Source organism: Perissodus microlepis, chromosome 1 (genome assembly GCF_051167445.1).
Source record: "Perissodus microlepis isolate ML-2025 ecotype Zambia chromosome 1, ASM5116744v1, whole genome shotgun sequence".
NCBI classification, from domain to species: domain Eukaryota; kingdom Metazoa; phylum Chordata; class Actinopteri; order Cichliformes; family Cichlidae; genus Perissodus; species Perissodus microlepis.
The window spans coordinates 12742275-12769293 of NC_140461.1; the positions used below are offsets into that span (position 1 = coordinate 12742275).

At 40.2% G+C, this 27019-nt stretch overlaps 1 protein-coding gene across 4 annotated transcripts in view; it reads right to left on the bottom strand.

Annotated features, from left to right (window-relative positions):
• Window positions 1-811: 811 nt before the first annotated feature.
• LOC146393525 (talin-2) overlaps window positions 812-27019 on the bottom strand; it is a 102560-nt gene continuing 76352 nt past the window's right edge. For 3 of the 4 annotated variants that reach the window (XM_084930449.1, XM_084930457.1, XM_084930465.1), the window contains exons 33-58: window positions 26661-26754; window positions 26397-26486; window positions 26175-26297; window positions 25925-26068; window positions 24392-24553; window positions 23997-24137; window positions 23703-23884; window positions 22391-22523; window positions 21716-21817; window positions 20973-21143; window positions 17290-17436; window positions 15455-15556; window positions 14766-14885; window positions 14098-14244; window positions 13157-13323; window positions 12267-12450; window positions 11968-12093; window positions 10693-10809; window positions 10272-10457; window positions 9867-9974; window positions 9569-9674; window positions 8818-8942; window positions 4914-5102; window positions 4635-4817; window positions 4265-4390; window positions 812-3708 (exon numbers count right to left, since the gene is read on the bottom strand). In XM_084930449.1, coding sequence (XP_084786575.1) covers window positions 3580-3708; window positions 4265-4390; window positions 4635-4817; window positions 4914-5102; window positions 8818-8942; window positions 9569-9674; window positions 9867-9974; window positions 10272-10457; window positions 10693-10809; window positions 11968-12093; window positions 12267-12450; window positions 13157-13323; window positions 14098-14244; window positions 14766-14885; window positions 15455-15556; window positions 17290-17436; window positions 20973-21143; window positions 21716-21817; window positions 22391-22523; window positions 23703-23884; window positions 23997-24137; window positions 24392-24553; window positions 25925-26068; window positions 26175-26297; window positions 26397-26486; window positions 26661-26754 — 3604 coding nt within the window. In that variant the 3' untranslated portion in view covers window positions 812-3579. The other variant, XM_084930474.1, reaches the window with a different exon arrangement.

The following is a 27019-nucleotide window of genomic DNA, read 5'->3' on the forward strand; positions in this document are numbered from 1 at the left end:
TGGTTAAAGATATTTTAATTTATGACGCCTTTGATTCAATGTGTGTTCCAGATAAATATTATTATTATTGGCAGAGGGTTTTGCCAGAATAGAAGTGCAATCTTGGCAGCCAGTAATGATCTACATGTGATCAGAGTTCTCAGATATATTCAGAGATAAATCATCAACAAGCTAGAAGACAAATTGGAGTAACTTCAGTACTTCAGTTTCTTTTCACAATAATCTTGTACTTTACGATTGAAACTAGAGCAAACTTTAGCCCACAAAAAATATTTTTTTGTTTCATAATGCAAATGTTTCTATTGTTACTGAACCTTCCTTTAAACAGTCAGAGAATAGAGATCCAGTGCATTTTACAAAATGTTTTAGTTTCTTTCCATTTTGTCCTCACTAAAAGCCCAAATGGACCGTTTCTGAGGACAGACTTTGATGTCAGTTGTCTCCAGGAAGCTGCACTTTCAGCACACCAGTGAAAAAGATGTTTCGAATGTGAGGTTTTAGCAGTTGAGGTTAATTCTAAGTATTAAAAGTTACTTTTTATTTACAAGAATATTGGAAATTATATGCAATTTTAAAAGTCAGAAGCCCTGCATGGTGTAACAATCACTCATGCACTCTGGATATAGCTGCACGCTCCCATGAATTGTGGAGTTTTATTATATCTATCTCTCTATATATACACACACATCTCTCTATATATAGTCTATATAAAGTCTGCATTTCAGTTACATATTGGCTGTTTGGTTTTGCAACTATACAGAAACTTGCAGACCTGACTGCGTGCACATTACAAGTAAAACAACCACACAAATTTTTATTACATTGAAATGCTTTATTTTCAGTGAATACAAAAAATAGTTTTTTATCGAGGCCAGATAAATATCTTTTATATTGTATGTTATCATTTACCTTTATTGTAGCGAATTCCTAATTTTATTTCTGTCAAGGGAGAGGGGCGAAAAACAAAACAAAACATACAGAACACTTCAAATAGTCCACAGCATTGAAAATGCATCACAACATCCTAATGGTGACAGATATATCGAAATGTTCTTATCACATGTTTCGTTCATAGTTTTAAAAGCACAAGGAAAGAAAGCCCACCCATAAGATTTCAGTGACTTCATAACACACAATAAAGCAGTCGACAGGCTCACGTGTCCAGTCTGTCGTCATTTAGAAGCACTGTGGTACATGCCCATGGAATGCAGTACTAAAATGTGTTCATCCGTGTAATATACATATTCAGTATCTACGGCATACTGATAATACATTTTAAAGGACGACACTTTTTTTTTGACTGGCAGACAGTTCCTCCATCATCCCTAAAAGGCCTTGCATGTGGCAGAGAGGAAAATAAAGGGGGTGCAGTTGCTTTCAGCACTTAGAGGAACAGTACGCTAGCGAGTGGGAAATCAAATGTTAACAATCCACAGACATGAACCTACATTTAAAAGAAAAAGAACAAAAAAAAAATAAAAAATAGCGTGTCCACTACCTTCTATTGACCACTGAGGTGAAGCTGTCACATAAGCAGACCAAACAGTGTATGGGCTACGGACTAAGGCACTAATAAAAACACTACAGACTTGACTGATAAAGCAGTGAACCCACCCCTCGCTTCTCACGCTCACACAAAAAAACCACAATGGCAGAAAATGTCTCTGAATTCAGTCCCAATGCTTTAAAACAAACAAACTTAAAGGTGATGGTCTCACGTGGAGGTCTGAAACTATCTGCATCCGAAGCACAAAGCCATGCATTTTCACAGCAGGACCTATTCTCACAATCTACTGTAGTTTAATATTGAAACAGAGTCCATATAGTAAGACGTGAACAAAACACATTACAAACAAAAGGTTGTTCTATTGCAGCGAGTAGCATATTCAGTAACAGAGCACGGAGCACCCAGAACAGGAGAAGGATTAGTGTTGCAGGCTCTTCACTTTCAGGTCATTCATGTTAAAGATTTATTCGTGTATTTATTTATTTATTTATTCATTCATCTTTTAGATTCTGAATTTTGTTGTTTCCCGAATTTAGAAATGTGGAGATAAATAACATCAGTCCCTGGCAGTGATGAATTTTGCTGGAAAAAATGAAAGAAAAAAAAAATACTAACATATAAGGACCAAAGTAAATCTGTTGGGACTAATCATCAGGAAAAAGTGCATGCATAGAAGTGGCACTCTGCATGGCATTCAGCTAATTCAAGTGATCATCAAGTGGCATCTTTCCAGTTATTCCAAACATGCATTATGTAGGAGTCGGCCTGCAGGGTTACGCAAACTTTTCCATTCTGCACGAAAAGTATAAGCAGAGCTCTGGATTATTACTTTAAGTTTACATGGCAGAAGGGAAGCTAACACTGCCCCCTAAAGCACCATCCATCTTATTGCATCATGATCATATTCTGTTCATACTGTATATAGGTCCCATTACCTGAAATGACAAATAATTGGGAAAAAAAAAAGACTTTTGAAGGTCTTTGAAGATATTTGATATCTTGCCAAGAAGCCACCCAGGACTCTGCTAGTGGTAGTAAATAAATGAGACCGTTTGCGACCCTGAAAGAGACCCCTCTCTGCTAAAAATACTCAGGAGTAATAAATATCCATTTTATGGTAATATGCCCTGCGTAGGAAAGCATTTACATGGTAACATAATGTAAAACATTCTATTTGAGTCTTAGAGGCTGCACATGAGGTCCTAAAGTCAAGGGTTGTGACAAACATAGAATTTCTTGCAAGTTGCATTAAAGAAGTTTTGCACGTGGAGCAAACAAAGAGTATAAAAATGAGAAGAAAGGAAACAAAGACGCTTATATACTGTAACTCTCTACACGAAGAGAGGATTGCCAAAAAAACAAACAAACCCCAAAACACTTTCATTGTTGAAATGGCCCAAGAAACATCCATACGCAAAATCTGGCCTTCCTTCATATTAGGGTTTATGGCCACTGAATTAAAGTCAAGTCATGCCACAGTGATTTACACGATTCAGACAGACATTAAGGTGCCAGATTGGGGTATACAGGCAAACATTCATACAATATCAGAGTACCAAGCAGAAATGTTTTTGCTTTCAGGGTGTCGTTGCAGTTAAATGGCTATGTGACGTGAACAGCAATACAATCAGTTCTTCATTTTAAAGTTTATGCACAAGAGCTGCAAATTGTTAAACATTACAAAAATGGCGCTTAAGAACAAACGTGAGAGCACATGTGCTGTTTGAACTAAGCATGTCACATTCTGGTTTAGATCACATCAGTTTGAAGTAGTTATACATTAGGACATGAAGGAGTTCTTCAGGCGATCACCACAATCTTTTTGTTGTTTTCACAAAGTAGTCAGTATCACGCAGTAGTTTTTAATACGTGCTAGTAGATGACCTTACATGTTGTCAGCGGTGTTCAATGCAGACCCGGGTTTGTTAATCAGTCACAACTTATCTGGATTCACTGGAGGACGGCGTACCGGTCCAGGTGTGCCATTAGCAGGATACAAATATGCACACAAAAACAAATGTGCTCTTCACACTGGTGCAAGCATACGTAGCAGCAAAGGTGAAGCTGAATTACTAGTTGCTGTCCTCTCGCAGTTCGCTGGGCAGGAACTTGTACTGCTGCTGCCTTATTTGGGCCAGTTTCTTTCTGGCTTCTTCCAGCTCTCTCTCCTTTCTCAGCATCTCTTCCTGGGCGGCAATGATCTACACAGACAGTGAGGAAACTTTTATGTCAGAGCATATATCATTTTAACCTTTTTTAAATACACACACGACCCAAAACCTGCAAAATATGTAATTGTCGCAATGTAATCGCAATTTTTAGAACATTTACTACCTCAGTGTCTTTATGCCTTATGTTTCTGTGTTTATTGGTTGTATGGTCTAACTTAAGATGTGTGTGAATGCACTTGTGTACAAAAACAGGGGATTTGAATTCCATGTATTGACTGAAGAAGACAAAAATCTTTTCTGAGAACACTGACAACCATCAGGAGACGTGAAATAATTAACAAGTAGAGGGCATTTCAATAGCTTGTCAGCATTTTTCAGCTGCATCAAATCAATAATTGCCCAGCAGTGCTGAAGAATGAGAAACTGAAATTATTTGTAAAGCTGGTGACTAGAGATGTGTGAGCCAGCGGACATGAAGGACAAATTTCACTAACAATAAAACTGCTAAACACACCAGAATGAACAGATTTATTTTTTAATGCAACAGAAACTGGTTTCAAAATTAAATGCTGCTTAAAAGAATTACCTGCGCAATTCCACCCACAAACTTCGTCTTCACCACCACGTTGTCTTCATCGGATTTTTCAAATGCTGCCTTCTGAGCTGCCCGCACCAAATTGTCGGATGCTTTCTTCACTGCATTTCCAGCGATCTAAAGGGCAAATACATCATTTACAGAACAGAACAACAACATAAAAACAAAAATATACAAGTACTAGCAGCTAAAGATGAGAAAACTACAGTGTTTGACTAAAAGCAATCAGTTCCTTTTAACTGGTGCAAAGACGAGCATAAACATTTTCTAATTAAATGCACACCTGTAAAGTAAAAAGCTATTGAAGATGATCGCTAATCCTCTTCATATCAACGCTTTTAAATTAACCTGCTGTGTTTACCTGCAGTCTCCTCATGGCCTCAGAGTCTTGGTCAGCCTTCACCTTACAGGCCACCAGCAGCTGAGCAGTAGAGGCTGCCACCTGTTTGGCTGAAGAGATGAGTTTCTCCTCACTGGCGTGACCCTGCACCGAGGCATTAGCTGCCTCACACAGGTTGCTAGTTGCTGCTGCTACCATACGTGCCTGTTTATGAAAAAATAAGTTAATTTATTTAAAGTTAATTTCTGGCAGATGTGATTGTAACCTGTGTAAAACAACACTTTTCACTCCAGCACTTACAGCAGAGATCAGCCCCTGGGACCACTGTCCATCATCCACAGCATTTGCAGGGACAGAGCCCACTTTCCCCTGAGCCACCAGCTCTCTCTGGGCAGCTGAGGCTGATTTAACCAAAGCACTGGTGGCTGCAGCAATGGATTTAGCTGCCTCTAGGATCTGCTCCTCAAAGTTCAGGGTCTCGTCTGCTTGCTGAGGGAGAAGAGAACCATTCAAATGATTAAGTCTTTCGCCAGGGTGAAATTTAAAGAAATATCAAAGTTGATTAATCCTCTACTCAAACTGAAGTACTTATCACTGGAAACAGATGAACTTTGGATTTATTACTCCGTTGAATAACATTTAATATGCACATTTTTAGACAGGACTTGATTGATCATCAGTGACCAAGGCTGGGACACTTGGTAAGAGAAACAAAATGATGATTCATCCAGATACAGAGCTTCTTCTCAAACTGCAAGAGCTGATAAGGAGCTACATACAACAACATCAAGCAAGACTCTATAGAAAGCATCCTATTATACTCATCTGCTTTTTTTTTTTTTCTTTTAAACACATACGCACACACACACTTTTCCACACAAACACATTCACACCACATGTCTGTAGACAGAGCGGGACACTGTAGGAATATGTTTGATATATAGTTGGGACTGAATAACAACCTAATATATCAAACATATCAGACAGAGCCCTGCAGAGAAGGCCTCCGGTGGTGGGGGCAGGCAGGGAGGGAATAGGGAGGGCGGGGGGTTAACTGGGAGCTAGAAGACACAGACTGGGACAGGCTTAAGCTAGAATGAACTAACACAGGTGGCTGGATCGGTGGCAGGGTGGGTGGTGGAGGAGTGGGATGAACAGGAGGGAGGGCACAGTAAACATGATGGTGTTTGAATTGATCTGAATGAAGACATTATGTACAGTATCATGAATTTTAGTGAGTTTGTCAATACAACAAGTGTCAGCTACAGAGATCACATTAATACTTCCATGAACATGAATATGCAAATATATATATATATACACATATATACATATATATGCACACAGTACTGTGTAAGACTCTTGAGCCATCCCTCATTTCTTCATAACTTGCACGAAAATAGAAAATGGGTGGAAACGGGTTATTGAATTATGTAATTTAGTTTGGACAATTCTAATGAGGTTATGACCGCCTTTATTCTTCAGCACAGCCTGAACTCTCTTAGGTAAGATTTTCTGTAATTTCTTTAAATTCAAGAAAAGTTCTTCAGTCTCTTCTTTGGATGTTGGCTGCCTTTTGTTTTCTGTCCAGATGAGACAACACTGTTCCAAAAATGTTGAGGTCCGGGCTCTGGGGAGGCCAGTCCATGACGCAGTTTCCCATTGTGTGGTTTCTGTCCAAGTATGGTTTCACTGCATTGGCATCGTTTTGGGAATCATTGTCATGCTTTATTCCTGGTATTGCATGATGGATCACAATTCTGCATTCATAATTCCATGAGTTTTGACAAGGTGGCTTACTGTTGTGAATTTCTCTCCTGACCTCTGTACATACATAATTTGGCATACCTCAGCTGTTCGTCCTGGTTCTCCTTCGTTAAGAATGGCTTCTTGACAGCTACCCTTCCACTGAGACCATTTCTGCTGAGGCTTCAGTGATCAGTAGATCAATCAACTGAAGGTCCAGATGCATCTCTCAGGTTTTGTGTCAGGTATTTGCTGGATTGCTCTCCATTACTTAAGACATTACTTTCAGATACTCTCCATCTGCTGTAGACAATTTTTAGGCCGAACAATTCTTCTGTCCTCCTTTTGTCCAGTTTCCTCAATTTAAAACAGTGCCAGTGTTTTGGGAAACACGTTTTTGTGAAAATACTATTTTATACCTGTCAAAATGTGTCTTTGGCATTTTTGTAGATTCAACTAAAGAAATGGGAACAAATGGGAAATTGGAGGCCTCATCTCTTTAAAATTGGAAACATCCTGTCTCAGAGTGATGCAGAAAAACTTCTCTGAGCCTCGTTCTGCCAGAGGTTTCTTCCTGTTAAAAGGGAGTTTTTCCCTTTCCACTGTTGCCAAGTGGTTGCTCAAATTGGGTTGTTTGATTGTTGGGATTTCTATAACGCACCTTGAGGCGACACCTGTTGTGATTTAGTGCTATGTAAATAAAATTGAATTGAACAAGCTACAAGTTTATGATAAGCGGCAAATAATAAAGTGCCTCAAAATACAACTAGAAATTGGTTCGTGTCTGTTATGTGTAGACACAATTCAGATTCATTATTTGACTTAGACTCATTTTTTATGCTAGCATAATTCATAGGTCAATGTTAAACAGCTTAAAAAAGTCCTCTGAAAATTGTCAGGTTTCAAAACTGGCCAGAAAATGAACAAAGAAAAACTTTGAAAACCTGGAGAACTATAGCTCAAGATCAGTTAAGAAAAATATAAGCCAGGCTGCTTCTCTGAAGCAAAATTTAAAGAAATAAGGGATGGCTCAAGATTTTTGCACAGTACTGAATATAACAGCTTGACAGACAGGACAAGCGATAGAGCACCCTTTCAGTAATGCAACAAAACAAAATGTGCTATTTTGTTACCGTAAAATTGCTCCTTGTACAACTTCCAATAATAACACTGAAACTTGGATATAAACCACACAAAAAGATGTTTACAGGCATGCACAGAGCACTGTTTAGGATATACTTGAACGTATTCCTACAAAGCTCATTTATGTAATGTACAGAGCCGTAAACACTGTGCAGTCCAAAGATCAAAATAAGAAGTTTTATCTAAAAGTCAACAAATCACTTGGCAGTTACAAGGATGAGCTGTAATCTGAAAAGGTGAAATATTTAGTGCTCCGATCAAAGTGCACTCTACTCTAAATCACTCGTTTTTACATTAAATAAACTAACACATGTCCACATTACAGCACTGGTTGACTTGTTGTTAGGTGCTGGGCAACATCATAATATCAGGTGTTTTATAGTGAGATTATCAACCACATCCAATAACATTTCAGATGCCTCCTGTGACTCTTTGCAGAGGACCTGACCTTTTATTGGTCACCATTAAATTGTTACTATATAAAAAGCATTTAAGCAAGCTGTAACAGTAAAATCACACACACAGTCAATAATAATGCTATGATAAACAAAGCGATTACAATAGGTCCTTCACACACTAGTGCTCGGGCCATAATAACACTCTAGAGGTTATAATTTTTAGGCAATGTGTGTATATTTTTACTTTTAACAGTTACATTGTTATGTTGGTACTTTTTAATAAAACAACTTTCATTTGGTTACCTGATAAAATTAGCACCAAAGTACTCCAGCTCACTAATCTATAATCTATATTATAGAAAAGTTAGATTATCATTTTCTTTTTAGATTTAACATTCACTAAAATTGTAAAGATTTAACTAATGTGGCCAGCAGGGGATCCTGAGGGGTTTGGTTACAGGTTTTTTGTAATGTTTTTGCGGTTTATTCCCCTTTTTGCGTCTTGGAAACAACTCTCTCTATCTTCAAAATAATATTTAATGATTTTAAAGTATTTTAGCTGCTCATCACATCATCTTTAAAATTCCATATAAACATCACCTATAGCCATTAGTAAATGGATTGTTTAGGAATGATTTTCCATTCATACTTTAAATTTTCAAGTCAGGACATTTTCTTGTAACAGAGTATTTCTATCCACACATCATCTATCATGATGAAAGACTTTTATGAGCTTCATGATGAATATTTCTTCTTTATTTCCAGAGACTGCTGACAGAAACAATATCTTAGAAAGCTTTAAACTGTAAATAAAATGGAAAAAGGCCTTTTGACAGGTTGTCTTTCTCTTTAACATTATGTTGACACGATTATCTCCTTCACCTCTCTCCTCATTTATTCACCATACAGTCACCCACCTTTGGCTTGGCTCTGGGTTTGAGTTGCTCGAGCTTCTTAGCTGCTGCTTCGATGGACGCCGCTGCTCCGAGCAGCTCCGTCTCTGCGATCACTGTTGGATCCTCGGGATCCACCCACTCTGAACCTGAGGCAGGCAAGCACATCCATATTCATGAATAAGATTTGAATTTGCAAACAGGATTTTATTAATGCTTCACAAAGCAGTGTTTTGACCGAACATGCTTCACGCTGTGATCCAAAGAAAACAAGTACACCGTGACCACACACAGGAAAGTGTGCCATGTATCTTCACATCCCATGCATAGCTGACAACAAACCATCATTCACTGTGATGGAGACAGAGTAATGGAACATAAAAGAAAGCATGATGGATAGAGCAGATGGATGTAACTGAGAAGCTTGAGAGCAGCTGGATTTGATGAGATTAAATAAAATCGATGTTAGCGCTGAGGAGAGAAATTATTTAAGAGCTCACAACTGGCACAGTACAGAAAACGGCCCTAACTTACCTCCATCTGTAGCAAGAGAAGGAGGACAGGAATATTACCAAATGTTTGAGTAAATAAATATTTTTTTCTGTTACATGAGCTTTTTAAAAATACATTCTACTATTAATAGCAATATAATATTTGTTGGGAGCTTTATTAGAAAGTAAATAAAAGCTTTACTCATATGTATTTGGGTTTATTCCATGACATCTCAAAAGGACTCCTTGTGTAACATGTGGTGATGTGTGACTGTGTGCATTACCTTTCATGGCCTCAGCAGTCTGGATGAGCTCTGTTACTGCTCCCGCTACTCGCTTGGAACAAGCTGCCAGATGCTGCTTCTGCTCTCCAGTAGGCTTCTGCAGGACCTACAAACACATGGGTGCAACAGTGTAAACTTAAAATAAACTTTTCCTTATTATTTTTTTATATATAGATACATAAATAGTGCTGCAATGGTGGATGCTTATATTAAAGATGCTTAAAGTATCAAATAATGAGATTAGCGTTTGTACAAGTCTTTTATTTTTACAGACTCGCTGGTGCAGTATTCAACCTACCAGCAGTACATGTTCCAGTAGGTCAATGTAAGCAGTTGTACACTCTGCTCCAAACATCAGTGCTCTGTTCTTCACCTCCTCACTGACCTCGGGATGGTAGGCTGCTTGCTGAAAGACACAAACACACACTTATAAATTTGTGTGGGGATGACATTTGTGGGTCAGAATTCTAATTTCAGTTTTTGGTTTGCATTTGTAGTGGCAAAAATGATTGATGCTGATGATGCTGGGCTCAGCCTTAAAGATGGAATACCCTGCTTAGCCTTTGCTACCACAACCAAATTCAGATAAGTGGGAAATAATGGGTAGATGGACACATTTTCTTTTCTTTTTTTTGCAACATTTTGGAAGTACCACAATAAATCAAATTTAGACATGCATGACTTGTTTGTGGCAATAGAGCACCTTGCAGGTAGTGAGCATGTCTGACATGGCTTTGCGGCTGACGTTGGCAGTATGGATGATGTCCTCCTGTCGGCCAGAGTTCCCTGCAGCCACCGCTTTAGCAGTTGCCATGGTGATTCCTTTAGTCATGCGAATGAACTCCTCAGGTGTGGTTGTCTTGTTGGGAGCATCCCTGGATTGAAACACCTGTGGACATTTCAGATCGCAAACTTAATTCAGGGAATATTAAAATCAATAACTCCTAACTGTGGAAAAAAAAAAAAACTAAAGATGTTTACTTTGTCACTCACGCGACATTTTCAATAATTACAAAAATATTACTCATCACACTTGCAAACTGATCAGTCCCCTTTCTGAAATGTGCGATGCCACCATACTGCTAACTAACGTTCACAAGCTTAGCCTCTCGACTCGTCCTTACCGACATTTCCTGTTTAATGCACTCGATTGTAGCCTCAAGCGCTCTGGTACCGCGAGTAGCTTCGTCTTCCACAGCTTTGACCGTTTTCAGCAGGGATGTCACATTTGTCACCATCACCTGGAGAAAACAGATGACACTGTGTTCAGCCACATCCAAGCTCTGAATTAGAAACAGAGGAAGGACAACAGAACAAACCGCAAATGACTGACATTATGGAATATTTAAGACAACAGTCTTATTACTATGATAATATTATCAACGAGGAGGTTCAGTATTTGGTTGTTTTTTGTAACAAATGTATATGTAGTTGCAATTTATATTTAAAAAAACGTCTAGGACTGTTTATTTTATAAGTAATTGAGCATATAAACACATCGCCAATCAAGATATTTCACTACACTGGTGGACACAGCCCTGACGATCATCATATATGGGTGACACACTTTTTTTTAATATATATATTTCCTTGGCTCATCATGTCTTCATTTATAGTTTGAACTAATTTAATTCAGATGACATTTCTATAGCTCCGTAATTTCACACTTATGTTGGAACAATGACAGGACATAAAAACAGAACACATCCAGTTAAAATCAGCTGTAATGCACCATACTGAAAGATAGGGGGCACACAAGCCCCATAAAGGAAAGACTGATTTGTCAGAGTTAACCCCCCCACCACCCCACCTCCGGTCCTAAAATTGTATGTGAGGCATGTTGTGATCTTCAGAGAGACTTTATGACACTCTGTGGTGTTGCTGACTGAGAACTGACATTTTTTTTCCCAGGCTTTACAGGTTGAGGTGATAATGAGCAGTCGACAGTGTCATCGGTGAGTTATGAGCCGTGACTCTGAAAATTTACAGCGCATGTGTGCCGGAGCAAAGCACTAAGCATAATCATCTTGGTTAGAAGTATTAGACGCTTCCTGCTATCCCGAACAGCCTGACAATTTCCGTTACCAAGTCTCCAGTTTAACTCTTGTGGGTGATTTTACTGATTAATGACTCGGCCTGAGTAAAGCGAGGATGTCTGCGCATACAGGATGTAGGACGGTGGAATTATTGTCATCAATTTAAACTGATGTCAGTTCCAGTTTTCCATTAGTATAATCAGAAAATATGAACATAAGAGAAACCAACAAAAATCAAATAGATTTGATTGTTTTTGTTGAGTAAAATAAAGAAAATTCCAATATCCAGATTTCTATATTCGAGCCCACTGGAGGATGTTAAATTAGATGACAGTTTCAGCACTTGCAGACTGATCTCCTCACCTTCGCAGCGCTCTTTAGTTGGTACATGGATGGATCATCGGCTGCCTTGCCAGCGGCACACTTGGTGGCACTAATGAGCTCACCCAATGCCTTGGCCACATCTTTGACAGCATTTATCAGCACCACCTAGAGAAAGGACAGAAAGACACTGACTAATCACCGTGCAGTCCAGGAAAGCAGAAACACTGAAAGGTTATTGCCAGTCGCAGTTCATAATTCCATAATTCCTCCTATTAAACAGGCGCACTGGACAAAGGACAAACAGAAATGAGAGGATTACAAACACAATAATGGTCAACCTGTGTCTCAGGGTCATCAGAGCCAATGCTGGCAGCACCCAATTTGACCACATCTGTGAGCTGGGTAATGGTCTTGGCAGAAGACTGAGCAGCCTGTGCCAACTTCTCCTGACCGGAAGCTGCGCCGGACACCAGCATCTTTGTGTCCTCAACCAGAGCTTTAGCCGTCTTCAAAATGTTTTCCCTGAAACAGAAAAGGAAAGATTAAACAAGGGGGAAAAAGACATAAAAAATCAACTGTGTGAGAACTGCTGTGAAAAGGACACACATATTGCTGCACATCTCTTTTAATATTAAAGGCATTTCTTCATGAAAGCTTGTGCAAACATTAGGAGGATTGCTAAGGTTATATAACAAGTCATGTCAGTTATTCTTTTCCTAAAATTGACAAAAGAGATTATAGCAGCTGCAGAGTTTCTTCTATTATTCTGAGGTAGCTGTGTGAGCTATGCTCGGAGATTAAGTGATTCTGTTTTCTTTCATCGTGTCCCGAGACTGCTTATCTACACTTCAAAGATTCTTCAGTGAGATACAGTGAAACGTCACAAACAACCATCTGTAAGGAACTACAATGATAATTAAGTAATGGAACACGTCTATTCTCTACCCGTTTTGCTGTATTTTTCTTCACACACTAGTATTTAACGGCGGAAGTGCTGCCTTAGAGCGGACAAGTGTGAGAGCAGGACAATAAGAGAAGTGTCACTCTGTGCATTTTTCAAAGCCTTAGGATAATTTATTGTTTCTATCAGCAGAGATTTCCTCCCCATTCAGCAGCTAATATGTCACTCTGTCAGTCTGGGATGAAAGATAACAACAGGGTGGATTTTAGACTCCTGTTGGGTCTTGTAGAAATGTCTTGCACTACTGGGTGCGTTTCAAGCACTAACCTGTGGTCGGCAAAGGACTCTTCGTTCTCTGCGTTGAGTGTGCCGGCGGACGCAAACATTATTGTGGTATCCAGATCAGCAATGATCCCAGACACAGCAGTGGCTGCTGTAATGCAAGCCTGAGTGCCCTTATTGCCTGCCTGGAGGGCTGAAAGCACCAAAGACACCTGGGGACGTGAGCAGACCATTAACCACACAGGTGAGGATGCTCAGATGAAGGCTTTTTTCGCCCATCTAGGATAGGTTGATAAATTTTATGATGCACATTAATAAGGACAAACAAGTTTGGCAGTTTGCAGCAAAGTAGTGTTACTTTTGGCTCAGTTTGAGTAAAGTATATGTTTACTGGTCAAAACAGAGAAGAGCAAGAGGGGAAAAAAATGTCAGTACGTTGCAATGTGCTAAGTCACTGAAATAAGTATGTGTGATGTTTTTGAAGTATTTCCTTCTTATGTGTAAGTGGTATTAAAAACACTGGCACGCTTGAATTATTAGAAATAACAGCTGTGAAAAGCTCAGACAAGAGAAAACTTGATAAGAAAAGTATGATGTGTATAATACATATATACATATACATTATACATGCTTTGGAATACTATAATTAAACCACACACAGATAAAACCCACCAGAGCCGAATCACTTCATGTGAACTACATCGCTAAAAACAATTTTACTCTGAACTCTCTGTGTTGTTCTTTCATTGAATGTTAGAGCGGAACATACTTGGCCAAGCAGAAATATCTGCAGCCTAAAGATGAAGCAAACAAACAATCGACAACAATTAGCCCGATGGGTTTGGGTTAATGGATGGGGGAACTAAGATAACCTGTTTTGCTTCAGTAGTGGGCAGAACTATTGTAACAAAACCGGAACAAAATTAAAAAAGCACAGTGTGTTTTTAATTAAATAAGGCGGTCCCATTTTATTGACAGAACAATACCTTCTCTGTGACTGCACGGGCACAATCAATGAGCTCCCGCTTAGTAAAACTGTCAGACGGGGTGATCTGCAGAGCTCCAGCCTTTTGGACCAGAAAGATGCAGCCGTGACCAAGGTCCTGCACTCGGGTTTTGATCTGGAAACCAATCTGCAAACACAAAACAAAGCAAGAACATAAAGGAGGGTTTTTTTATTATTATTAAAATAATAGTTAAAAAAGTATGTATGTATGAAAAAATGCCACATTTATGTTCCTGGACTAGAGAAGCTTTGCATGATTATACAGGTCATGGTTCAGCCCCTCAAGTTCATGTATTGTTTGAAACAAGCTTTTTTTGCTCTATTCCCCTGCCCTTCAAGCCAACTTTCATCTGAGTGGCTGCCCTTTGTAAATAAGAATTGATAAGGTGGACGGAGCTTCTGTGTTCACAATGCACACAGCCAAGAAAAAAAAAAACATAACAGAGTGTTTAGAGAAGCCTGAAACTAGAGTTTTGATGAAAATTCACCTACAGTAAATATATTTATATATGAATAACAGAAAATAAGGAAGAGCACATTAGGTTCTCTTTAAATCCACAGCAGCCTAAAGGTCTCAAAGAGAAAATTCCCATATTGAAGGAGCAGAGCTCTTTTGTAGGTAAAAACTGTTTTCAGAGTCCTCCTCACCTCCTCTGGTTCAGCTGTGTGAGCAGCCAGTCGTCCCTGAACAGCGAGCTGGCTGTAGTCCACAGTCACCTGTGATGCCAGGGCTCCCAGCTCATCTGGACAAGTCACTGATTTGGTCATCTGATAAATGGAGGGAAAAAGAAATTCGGCACTAAAAAACCCAGATTAACTTTTCTTCAACAAACTATCAAAAATCATTAGCGCATAGTAAAATCAAGGCTATGATCACAAGGTTACAAAAGTGATCAAATGAGAGGACGAAAGTAGAGATGTGACAAATGGAGAACATTAAAATAAACGAGGGACTGCAGGTAGATAAATAATTTTATCAGATCTTTGGATTCTCCCAGGTAGATAAAATCATTAAGTCTGTCTCACTTACTAACTACGCTATGAAATGCTGTGAAGTCAAAATCAATTTTTCTTTTATAAATGAGCTTGATTCGCTTCGATTTAACCAACAAGTCATCTCACAAAGATGGAGAATTAGGACCACATGACAGGACAATTTCTACTAACCGCAGATGGCTGAGAAACTACAACATCAAACTGTGGATTATCAGAAAAAAGCTTGATTTCAGAATTGACATGTAAATCAAAGTATTTCGTTTATAATCAACAATAACCCATTCGTAGGTCACAGGTGTACTTCAGAAACAAAAATGTTAAGAGTTATTTTGAGAGCTTACCATTTCCTGAGCAGTGACAGCAATGGCTTTAGAGTATTTCACCATACTGGTCTGGTAATCCACAAATGAGCCCTCAGGTTCGGGTGGTGTACCTTCATCCAGCTAAGGAAAAACACACATCAACAAACAGTTAAAATGCCACTGCATTTTTTCATTTTAGGCGCGATCGGTTTGTCCTTCGCGAAAGGAACAAACATCTTCAAACGTGAAGGAAATCAATTTTTCAGCTCTTTAACTTGTAATGGCATGTTACATCTAATCTACCCTTCAATTATACCAATTCTGCCAGGTGTGCAGGCATCAGCAAACCGACATTAATGCAGCTTTATATTCAGGGAAACCCTCTGTATGAATGATAAACACTCATTATGAATTATCCACTCTGTAATTACAGCTTTAAAACTGCATCAACCCCAAAAACATTTGATCATCAGCTTGCAGTTCAAACATTATACGTTTCTAGCATTTCTGCCAAATTAGACTACTTGTAATATCACGGAAAAGGCAGAGAAGACAAAAGAGATTCCAGAAAAACATGCTGGTACTGCAAGATAGCATAATACTGCAAGTGCATGATGTTTGCACCTCCTGCTGATAGAAATAATACGTTAAAATCTGCAGCCTCGACTAGGTGACTCAAAGTTAATCAGAAAAGCTGTTTAAATCACCGCTGCTAAAAACCACAATGGAGGGTGACCATTATGCCAATGGGATTATTGGGGAGGATTATCCCCATTTAATCAACTGCACTGACTGACACGCAGACAAAACACGCACCTGCATGCTCAACATGTACTAAAAATGAACCATTTTCATAAATTATTCATGACATGCCACACAAAGTTGATGCAAAGATGCTGTTCCCTCTGGTGAAGCCACACTCCTGAGACGCTTCTTCACCTTTGCAATGCTCCTCACTCAGTACGGAAAGGAGAAATATAATTAGCTGATGCTAGCTGCTGCCTGTACTCGAGATAAAAGGCTTTTTCTTGGTTTTCAAGCCAATAGTTTCACTGTTAATTGGAAAGATAGGTCAAATTATCTGACTCCGAGTAAGAATGGCTGCGTTCACAGTCAATGTTCCTTTGCTTCAGTTGCTCGTGATTTGTATTAATATGTTAATCAGTGACTTTTAAATGATGCCTGGGAAACATTATGGTTGTAATCAAGATGTTACACAGAGCAGCGGGAAGTCATGGGTCAAATGAACACAAGAAAAAGAATAAAACTTTAATTAGATGATGATTGCTCTGTAACATTTGCTTCCATAAGACAACTTCTGTTATCACTATTAACTTTCTTTATAGCATTCTGGCTTCTGTAGGTGGGAAATTTTTCAAAACAGGATGTTTCCCACTACGCAGGTTTAAAAATTCATACTAAAATGGACTCTAACTGTGTAATAAAATATCAAGTTGCTGCATTTTTAGTTTTTAGTCTACGTTTAATTTTCCATGCCTGTTTTGGATGTTGGGAACAGGCTGGACAGCAGGTGGTTTTGCTCATTGTAAGATAATGTTGGATGATGTATTATCTGACTAGCAGCCATGCTGTCTTGCAACACAAATGAAGACAGAATAGAGCTGTCAATCACCACATAGTTGGTGATGAGCTGAAATAGATGATGGTGAAATGCAGACAATCGCTGATGCGGACAAAGAGCTTAAAGGTGGAGGGTTTTTTTTTTTAGAGCTGCAGTAATGTCTGTTATTTATGAACCAGAGAGTGCAATTAATTTAACCAAATAAAACTCTAAACATATCTTTAAATTGGTGTAGATGTTATTCTGTGGCTTCTGATCCAAATGACGACACACTGTAACCGGCTGAACTCACCTTGGCCATGGCATCTGCGATCGACTCCACCATTCCTCCCACCATTCCCACCTCACTGGCAGCTTCATTAAGTGTCACCATGATGTCATCAACCGCCTCCTTCATGAGCTGAGCTGCCTCTGCTATAGCATCATGGGTATGGGATGCCTGTGAAATGTGACATAGCACAAGCACATGTGAAATATACGCACCCCCCATTTTCAGAGGTTTAAAAATGACCTTGTCAAACGAACCCATATATCAGGATATCAGGATTTATTTGCCTTGAGTAACATTTAGGTTTTTGCAATATGTATTTGGAACATTATCCATTTGCACTGAAACCGAGTCACTTTTGCAGCGTTTGGCTGAATCTGAGCAGAGAGTATAATTCTGTACACTACAGGGAGTGCAGAATTATTAGGCAAATGAGTATTTTGTCCACATCATCCTCTGCATGCATGTTGTCTTACTCCAAGCTGTATAGGCTCGAAAGCCTACTACCAATTAAGCATATTAGGTGATGTGCATCTCTGTAATGAGAAGGGGTGTGGTCTAATGACATCAACACCCTATATCAGGTGTGCATAATTATTAGGCAACGTCCTTTCCTTTGGCAAAATGGGTCAAAAGAAGGACTTGACAGGCTCAGAAAAGTCAAAAATAGTGAGATATCTTGCAGAGGGATGCAGCAGTCTCAAAATTGCAAAGCTTCTGAAGCGTGATCATCGAACAATCAAGCGTTTCATTCAAAATAGTCAACAGGGTCGCAAGAAGCGTGTGGAAAAACCAAGGTGCAAAATAACTGCCCATGAACTGAGAAAAGTCAAGCGTGCAGCTGCCAAGATGCCACTTGCCACCAGTTTGGCCATATTTCAGAGCTGCAACATCACTGGAGTGCCCAAAAGCACAAGGTGTGCAATACTCAGAGACATGGCCAAGGTAAGAAAGGCTGAAAGACGACCACCACTGAACAAGACACACAAGCTGAAACGTCAAGACTGGGCCAAGAAATATCTCAAGACTGGTTTTTCTAAGGTTTTATGGACTGATGAAATGAGAGTGAGTCTTGATGGGCCAGATGGATGGGCCCGTGGCTGGATTGGTAAAGGGCAGAGAGCTCCAGTCCGACTCAGACGCCAGCAAGGTGGAGGTGGAGTACTGGTTTGGGCTGGTATCATCAAAGATGAGCTTGTGGGGCCTTTTCGGGTTGAGGATGGAGTCAAGCTCAACTCCCAGTCCTACTGCCAGTTTCTGGAAGACACCTTCTTCAAGCAGTGGTACAGGAAGAAGTCTGCATCCTTCAAGAAAAACATGATTTTCATGCAGGACAATGCTCCATCACACGCGTCCAAGTACTCCACAGCGTGGCTGGCAAGAAAGGGTATAAAAGAAGAAAAACTAATGACATGGCCACCTTGTTCACCTGATCTGAACCCCATTGAGAACCTGTGGTCCATCATCAAATGTGAGATTTACAAGGAGGGAAAACAGTACACCTCTCTGAACAGTGTCTGGGAGGCTGTGGTTGCTGCTGCACGCAATGTTGATGGTGAACAGATCAAAACACTGACAGAATCCATGGATGGCAGGCTTTTGAGTGTCCTTGCAAAGAAAGGTGGCTATATTGGTCGCTGATTTGTTTTTGTTTTGTTTTTGAATGTCAGAAATGTATATTTGTGAATGTGGAGATGTTATATTGGTTTCACTGGTAAAAATAAATCATTGAAATGGGTATATATTTGTTTTTTGTTAAGTTGCCTAATAATTATGCACAGTAATAGTCACCTGCACACACAGATATCCCCCTAAAATAGCTAAAACTAAAAACAAACTAAAAACTACTTCCAAAAACATTCAGCTTTGATATTAATGAGTTTTTTGGGTTCATTGAGAACATGGTTGTTGTTCAATAATAAAATTATTCCTCAAAAATACAACTTGCCTAATAATTCTGCACTCTCTGTATAAACACTAGCAGCCAAGACATACTAGTACCCATGCATGTCTATGTCATAACATCGCCTCTAGCGTGTTTGACAGATAATGTGGTATGCTTTGGATCATGAGATTTGTTGGACGTGGACTAGCACGAGGCGAGCGCCATTTGCCCATCGTATTATGGCCAAATACTGCATTTTTACCTGAGGTTATTCCTACAGCTTATAGCTCTATGAATTTGAGCTTTTGTCACCCCCCTTTTCCATCTGAGGAGCAGAGTAGGCTGTATTCTCTATGTCTGGTGCAGTGTTTCATACCTATATTGACGATACTCAGTGTGATGAATTGTTGGTCTGCTTAGTTAATCCATCCAGAGGTAGATCTCCGTCTAAACAGAGGCTCTCCTACCGGATTATGGAGTCCATCTCCCTGGCATATGGTACAAAGGGACTCTCTTTTTTCCTCAAAGTGTGAAAGCACATTGCACCAGAGGAATGGCATCCTCATGGGGTCTTTTTACAGGTGTTCCTGTGAATGATGTTTGTGCTGCAGTTACTTGATCATCACTGCACACTTTTGTTTGGTTCTATCATTTGGACCTGGCAGTCCCGTCAGTGGTTCATTGTGTCCTCTCGGCTGGGTCTACCCTGCAGTCGGATGATGGTGGTCTGACTCTGGTTCAGCGGCTGCTTTGTGAGGTGTATATATATTTGATACTATGTGTGTACAGAGTGAATTGCCTGAAAGGGTACAAACTGTTCTGTCCTCAACTTCTGTTCCCTGAAGGAGAGGAATTAGATACACCACCAGTTGCCCCATTGTGCAGCTGGGCTCGGTGAAGAGCGGCTATCAAACTGAGGGATGACTGTGATGATAAGGGTGTATTATATGCAGGCAGGGCCTCACATATGTCACATATCATTTGCATTAATGGCGTGAACAGAAGTGTCTTCAACCAGGAAGTGTTATATCTCATCCTATATGTGTTATATCTTCTTCAACCCCTTCAGGGAACAGATGTTACTGACATAACAGTTTGTTTCTATCCTCCATTTGGTTTCATCTGTCCAAAGATTTTTCTTTTTTATTTAGAGATATACAAAATCTTGTCTCTGAGTGTAACCAGTGGTTTGCACTTTATTGTAAACCCTCTTTATTTCCATTCATTACGGTTTTTGAAGACAATTATGTGCTTACCAAGTGTTCAAGAATTGGTTAGATGCTGTGAAACTGTTTTACTTAACCATGGATATAATTCTCTATTCAGACCTTTTTGTGCTGCCGAGCTGGCCACTGTGCATTCATTATTTTAAAGAATTTAGCAGATTATTAATTTGATTACTCCTATTTCTTCTGGGATTATTTACTTATTTTGTTTTTTTCGCCAAATGTCTGAAATTCCAAAATGGTTAATGCAGAAATTTTGTAAAACCCTTTTAATTAAAGCTGAAAGTCTCCACTTTAATCGTATTTTGATCGACTGATTAAAACTGTGGTGGCACACAGGCCCGTCTCTCCCTCGTCACGCATGTGTGATACTCTTTTGCTCCCGTTGTTTGGGAGGAGTTAAAAAGGCCTAAATGGTGACACCCTTTGCTCCACCCTTTTGACACATCATTGTGTATCATAAGTGTGCAATAAATACAGTTAATTATACTGGTTGATGCACTGGAAAACTTAATGATGGAGATCATTTTCCAATATGTGTAAAGGAAGCGAAGGAGCACTTTAAACAAGGTGCATAAAGCATAAAATGGTCGTGCCTTTGGGTTTCCTCCACCCTCTTTGGCAGCATAGAGCATTTGCAGAGCAGACTCAGCCAGAGTCTTTGTTTGGTCCAGGAAAGTCATCTGCTGCTGGTGGTCCTTCAGCTTGGACGCCACACCCACGGAGGCCTTGATCAGTGGCTCAAAGTAGCCAGCCAACTGAGTCACCTGAGGTAAAAGAAAAGTTTTTAATGAGTCCAGAGAAACAGCACGAGTCAGCACTTCAGCCTACATATCGCTAAGTGTCATATTCACACGTGAAGAAGCACGGTTTCAGAAAATGAGCAGCTTCTCAAATTATTTCAAAATGGTACGGTCATATAAGTGTTAAACCTTTTATACATTTCACTTACTGGGCACAATTTCAGGCCATTAAGCAGACTGTTTGGTGTGCAGACAGAATAAAAAGGAATATGTTGCAGTAATAATCTTCTTTACAACACATGAAGAAATGCTGATAAGTTTTCAAAGATGGACAGTGACACAGAGCATTCTAGTGGGAGGTGAAAGTTTACTCATATAAAAGTCAAACTAACCCTGCTGCTTGAACAATGCATCAACTTTTTTTTTCAAAAATCACTATTATTTAATGATAGATAATGCTGAGATAATTATAACAGCCCACGGCTAACATAAACATATAGGCAACACTCCTGCCACTGAATCCTGCTGCTGACAAAGAACAACTTTGTTGCTCCACAGTTGCAGTATAATAATAATTAAGGCACTGCCCTATATACCTTGTGTCCTAGTTGGGAAGCTTCGCCCCTGGCAGCAGTGGAAACGGGGTCAATTAAGTGGCCAATTTCCTGCACGGTGGACGTCAGTTGCTCTTGTAGTGCCTGAAGAGAGGAAATAAAAAGAAATTGGTTTTTGTGTTGCTTTTTATGGGAGACAGAGGTGCATTCAAAGAAGGCAGCTGGGACCTGCTAAAAAGCAGGAAACATAACAGAAGGATAACTGCCCTGAGCTACTCTGACTTTTAATATGCGAGCTTAAACTTTTTATTATTTAGCAGGTGCCAAAACTTCCCCATTAAAGCCAGTGTCAGGGTGTTAAACATAAGACTCACATTCTGCCCATACTGTGCTGAAGGACTACTGCAAGAAGAACTACTGCCGTTCAAATATTTTGTTACACTCAAAGACACAAAAGGAAAAGAAAGAAATAATCCCTAGTCTCTCTTGAATGGTCGGAGAGAAGGACAAGGACAGAAAACCTAATTAATACCACTAAAAATAGACTCAAAACCGACAGATTTAGCATACAAAAAAAAGTGGGAAAAGTGGAAGTGGGAAAAAAGAAAAGGCAAACAGAGCAGATTAATATCTACGCAAGTAACAAAAAGACAAATGAAAACACAGACAAAGTTTGTGTCTGCAAAGATTCGGAGCCATCTTCCGATGGCCGCTTACCTCCAGTGAGATGTCGTCTCTGCTGGGTAAGTTCTGGCTGACAGCGGCCAGAGAGGCCTGCTCAATGTCCCGGATACATTTGTTGATGTTATCGATTGACGAATCGCACTCCCGCTGGCCTGGGGCCTTGTCCCTGCAAACAGGAGAGGAGAAAAAGAGAACCAGAAAGACAAAAATGAGTAATGAAGAAAGGAAAAGACCAGAAGAAGAAATGTTAACATTGGAATTATTAAAACACAGACACATTGCAGGATTTCTATCCCCCCCCCTCCCCCTTTCTCTACTGGCTTCCTCGTCTCATTGCTGCTCAGGTCACATCTGCCAAACTGTGGCCTGTAGGGTCTCGTCTCTGCATAGGGAGATCAAGCCAGGCAGCAAAATTAGCTTTGAAGCCTTTGATTTGTCTGTGGCTCCGGCCTCATGGGCAGATTAAGTTCGTTAAACATCCATTTCCATGCACGGTGGCACACCAAAAGTAAGACCAAAATAAAACCTCATCTTTGTGCTTAATGAGGCTGACAAAGTTATGAGCCCGGCTGTTGCAGGATGCTATGTGTATTCTTTGGCCTGAAATATATCACAGAATTCTATTACACTCCCAGTACTGAATTTGCAGTCTAAAAAGGAAGACGGCGATAAGGGCATCAGAACTGAAAGCGACGCTAAGCCGGCTACGCATGAATGCTAATGTGCAGATGTTCTGAGACAAATGAGAACCTTAACATTCAGTGTGTTTGACTCAGGGAATTAGCCTCTCATGGGCATTAGTTTTGTTCTGATCAAGGTCAGGTACAAAACTGTGTGAAAGAGGAGATTAAAAATGTGAGCTGCACAAAACACAAGTGTACGTAACCCCAGGTTACAGCTTTTGGCTGCCCACTCTCAAGGTGCTTTATACAGCAATACAGGCAGATAAAAAGGGAGCACAAACTGTGTTACGCACGATTCATCACTGCACGGAAATAGACTACAGTGGTGTTGAAGTGCGATAAATTATTAAACTGGTGATTTGGAGTCTTCCTGGGTTGAAAGGGTTTCACAATCCCTGCCAAATCATGATATTATTTTGTTTTTGTTTAAATTCTACTGCCCTAACTGTTTGCCCATTTTCAAGCTTAAATCTGAACAGATGATGGCACTAACTTCATATTTATCTAACAGAGATGAGCAGTATTGATCTCCTCACCTAACCATCAGCAACAAAGTGAATGTACCTATCACCCAAAATGTCAAAGTGTTCCTTAAACCTTTGCATAAACACTCCTGCTGTAGTTTGTCTTTTGCAAGTCTCACTGAATCATTGTTAACTAACCGGATGGCTGTGATGAGACTCTTGATGGAGTCGGAGACAGTACGAGAATGACCGGCCAGGACGGACCACGTGGGCGGGTCTTTTGGGTTGATAACCAATGAGCGTGCGGTTTTGAGCAGATGGGTGGAGCTATCAAGCATAGACCGTGCTGACTGGAGGATGGGCTCCTGTGCTGCAGAGCCCTAGAGAAAAAACAAACTCAATCTAAATTTTGCATAATTTTCCAAATTTTTCTTCAACCGGTAAACTGTAAAAACGCGCAACAGTCCTGCACTAATGTTGACAGAGCCACACCTCAGTGCTGATTTTAGCGGGCACGCTGGCAAACTCTGGGTTGGAAGCAAATGTTGTCAAGTTTTCAACAGCTTCAATTAGTGGAGCCGTGGCGACTCGACACCTGTTCCTGTTTTCCTCTGAGAAATCACCATCTAAAGCCTGGAAAGTGAGAGAATGGAATTAAAAAAAGGGTGTGTGAAACAAATAGCATTAAAACTGACTGTATTAAAGATATCAAAAGCAAGCGCTGAGAATAAATATTTTAAAAGAAGACAGACATATGACATAAAAACAGGGATTCCTCCAGATTATCACACAAGGAAAAGACAGAAATGTTATGTCTAAGCTAAGTTTATAGCTGTACAATGACAATTAGGTCACAGAGTCAAACTTTTGACAAGATAGAAACCTACCTTAATTGTTTTGACCAAGTTGGCAGTGCTGTTGGCAACCTCCTTGGCAGACTGCACAAAGTGCCTCTTGGCAACAGGATTGGTTGTCTTAGAAGAAGCGAGACGACAGGCATTGCACAATGCCGAGGTGTGCTTAGCAATGATGGTGGCTGCTGAGAGAACCTGTAAAACAGTAAAATGGTAAAATGTCAGTGATACTGCAGGCATGGGCAATCTTACACCATAAATTCAGGACAGTATCTGTAGCGATAGATCACATCAGAGCTGACTACTGGAAATACTAGATTTGATATAAGAGGCCCAAATGTACAGCAAATGTACAGTCTTATTATTTTTGTTTTGAACGTTTTCTGGAACTTTTGGCTTCATCAGACAGTCGCCACAGAGATAAGAAGAAATGAGATGAAAGAAAGCAGGAGAATGCAGTTAAGGTCTGGTTAGCAGGGAATTGACTCAGGAACTCCCTGCAGACGCCCATGTGGTATGTGTGCAGTTTTGTGCCATTTCCATTTATTTGAACTAAAAATCATTTACTTCATTAAAATCTCTGGTATAGACCGATGAGCTGAAATGTGACTTATGTGAGAGTGCTTAGGAAGTTGCATAATTAGACAAAAAGATGTTAATCTTCAACGCAGAGAGTTGTTGATGGAAATAAAGGCAATAATAGAGCAAATATTAATATTAGACTTCCAGATCTGCAGGGAAAGCATCTGGCTACCAAACAGTTGGATGCTTCTGCACGGGTGTTTGCACAGAATATTAAGCAATTCGGAGCAATCAGATAACCGTCTGCTTCAATAATTCTGTTTTCTAGAAATTTCTTAATTCTGACTGTTGTGGTGGTCTGCATTTAGTGACTGAATTTTCTTTTCGAAACACTTCTCTTAAACACAAGAACTTGGGTTTATTTAAACAAACAACAAAAAAAGTCTACAGATTAGTTTATGAGAGCCCGAACCATCAACGTAGGAATCTCTTAATGCAAGTCAAGCACCAGAGAAAGCCAGTAAATAACAAGACAGACACAGGAACAAAACAAGACCGAGCTGCAGCAGATTAAACTATTCTGAACACATATGAGTAATAATAATAATGGATTGGATTTATATAGCGCTTTTCAAGGCACCCAAAGCGATTTACAATGCCACTATTCATTCACTCTCGCATTCACACACTGGTGGAGGCAAGCTACAGTTGTAGCCACAGCTGCCCTGGGGCAGACTGACAGAAGCGAGGCTGCCATATCGCGCCATCGGCCCCTCTGGCCAACACCAGTAGGCGGTAGGGTAAAGTGTCTTGCCCAAGGACACAACGACCAGGACAGAGAGCCCAGGGATCGAACCGGCAACCTTCCGGTTACAGATACGCTTCCCAATCCCCTGAGCCTTTTCCAACACACTGGTCTGATAATGAATCATACTATAACATCTCTGCAGAACAGCGTAACCACAGTGCTATGTTGGCACTGTATATTACACTTTTATATAATTAACTGGCTTTGGTTGTATATGAGGAGAACAGTGGATATACCTGGGAGGGGCTGCTTTCTGGGTCAACAAGATTCTGACAGGCCATCTGGATTGCTTGGTTGGCTTTAGCAAACTGTATGGGATCCACCAAACCCTGGTGTCCTGCCTGACTGTTAGGGTCTGACACACCCACCAAGTAAGAAGCCTGTGGAAAAATAACACTCATCAAACAGCATTCCCCATAATCACCTCGACTGCTGTTTCTTTATTTGACTAGGGAGCGTGACAATCGTTGCTCTAACACTCTGTACCTGTCCTGCGGCTTCAGTGAGGCCACACAGGGCTTTAGACCCTGATCCCACACAGTCTCCAAATGCAGACACATCCCCGGTTTTGCAGTTCTGAGAAATGCCAGCCATAGACTCTCCCAGGACCTGAACAGAGAGTCAGCAGAGAAGAAATGGCACGCTTAAGATGCCTAATTGGAAGTGTGACGTGTGCTTTGTGTCTGTCTGCTTTAGTCAAAAGCCTACCTTCGAGTTCTCCATCACACTCTCGATACAGTCAAAGTAGGAGAGGTCACTGACCGGTTCATTGGGGTTGTCAAGCATTCCTCTGACAGCCTGGGAGATGAATAAAGGTTTTATAGAAGTTTGAGAGGCTTTTATTTTCACTTTATTCTCATTAGTCAGTGCCAGAAAAGACAGGCGTCTTATAATATACAGCTGGTATTGAAACTCGCTGACACCATTGATGATTGCGAATGCTTGATCGCAAGGTGGAAAAGTTTTATTTACCTCCAACTCTCTCAGGGCATTGTCACACTCCTTCTGCCCTGGAGCCTGCTGTGTGCACAGAGTGATCAGCTGGTTGATGCTGTCAGTCACAGCTCTGGCATAGAGAAGAGGAACAAACATCACACTCCAGTCCACGAGAGCGGAAGGGAAACAGGCTTTTATTCTGTGCGCGTCGCTTTTGAAATGTGAGAATTATTCCTGCTTGTTTCTGTGTGGTAATAACACAGCTTATACACTCACCCTTGCAAATACCTACGTCTTTTTTGTTTGTGCAAGCTTATCAATTTCATCCCCTTATCTGATCGTCTCAACATTTTGTTTGCATCTCTCTTTTTGTTTGCCTTTAATTTTTTTAATGA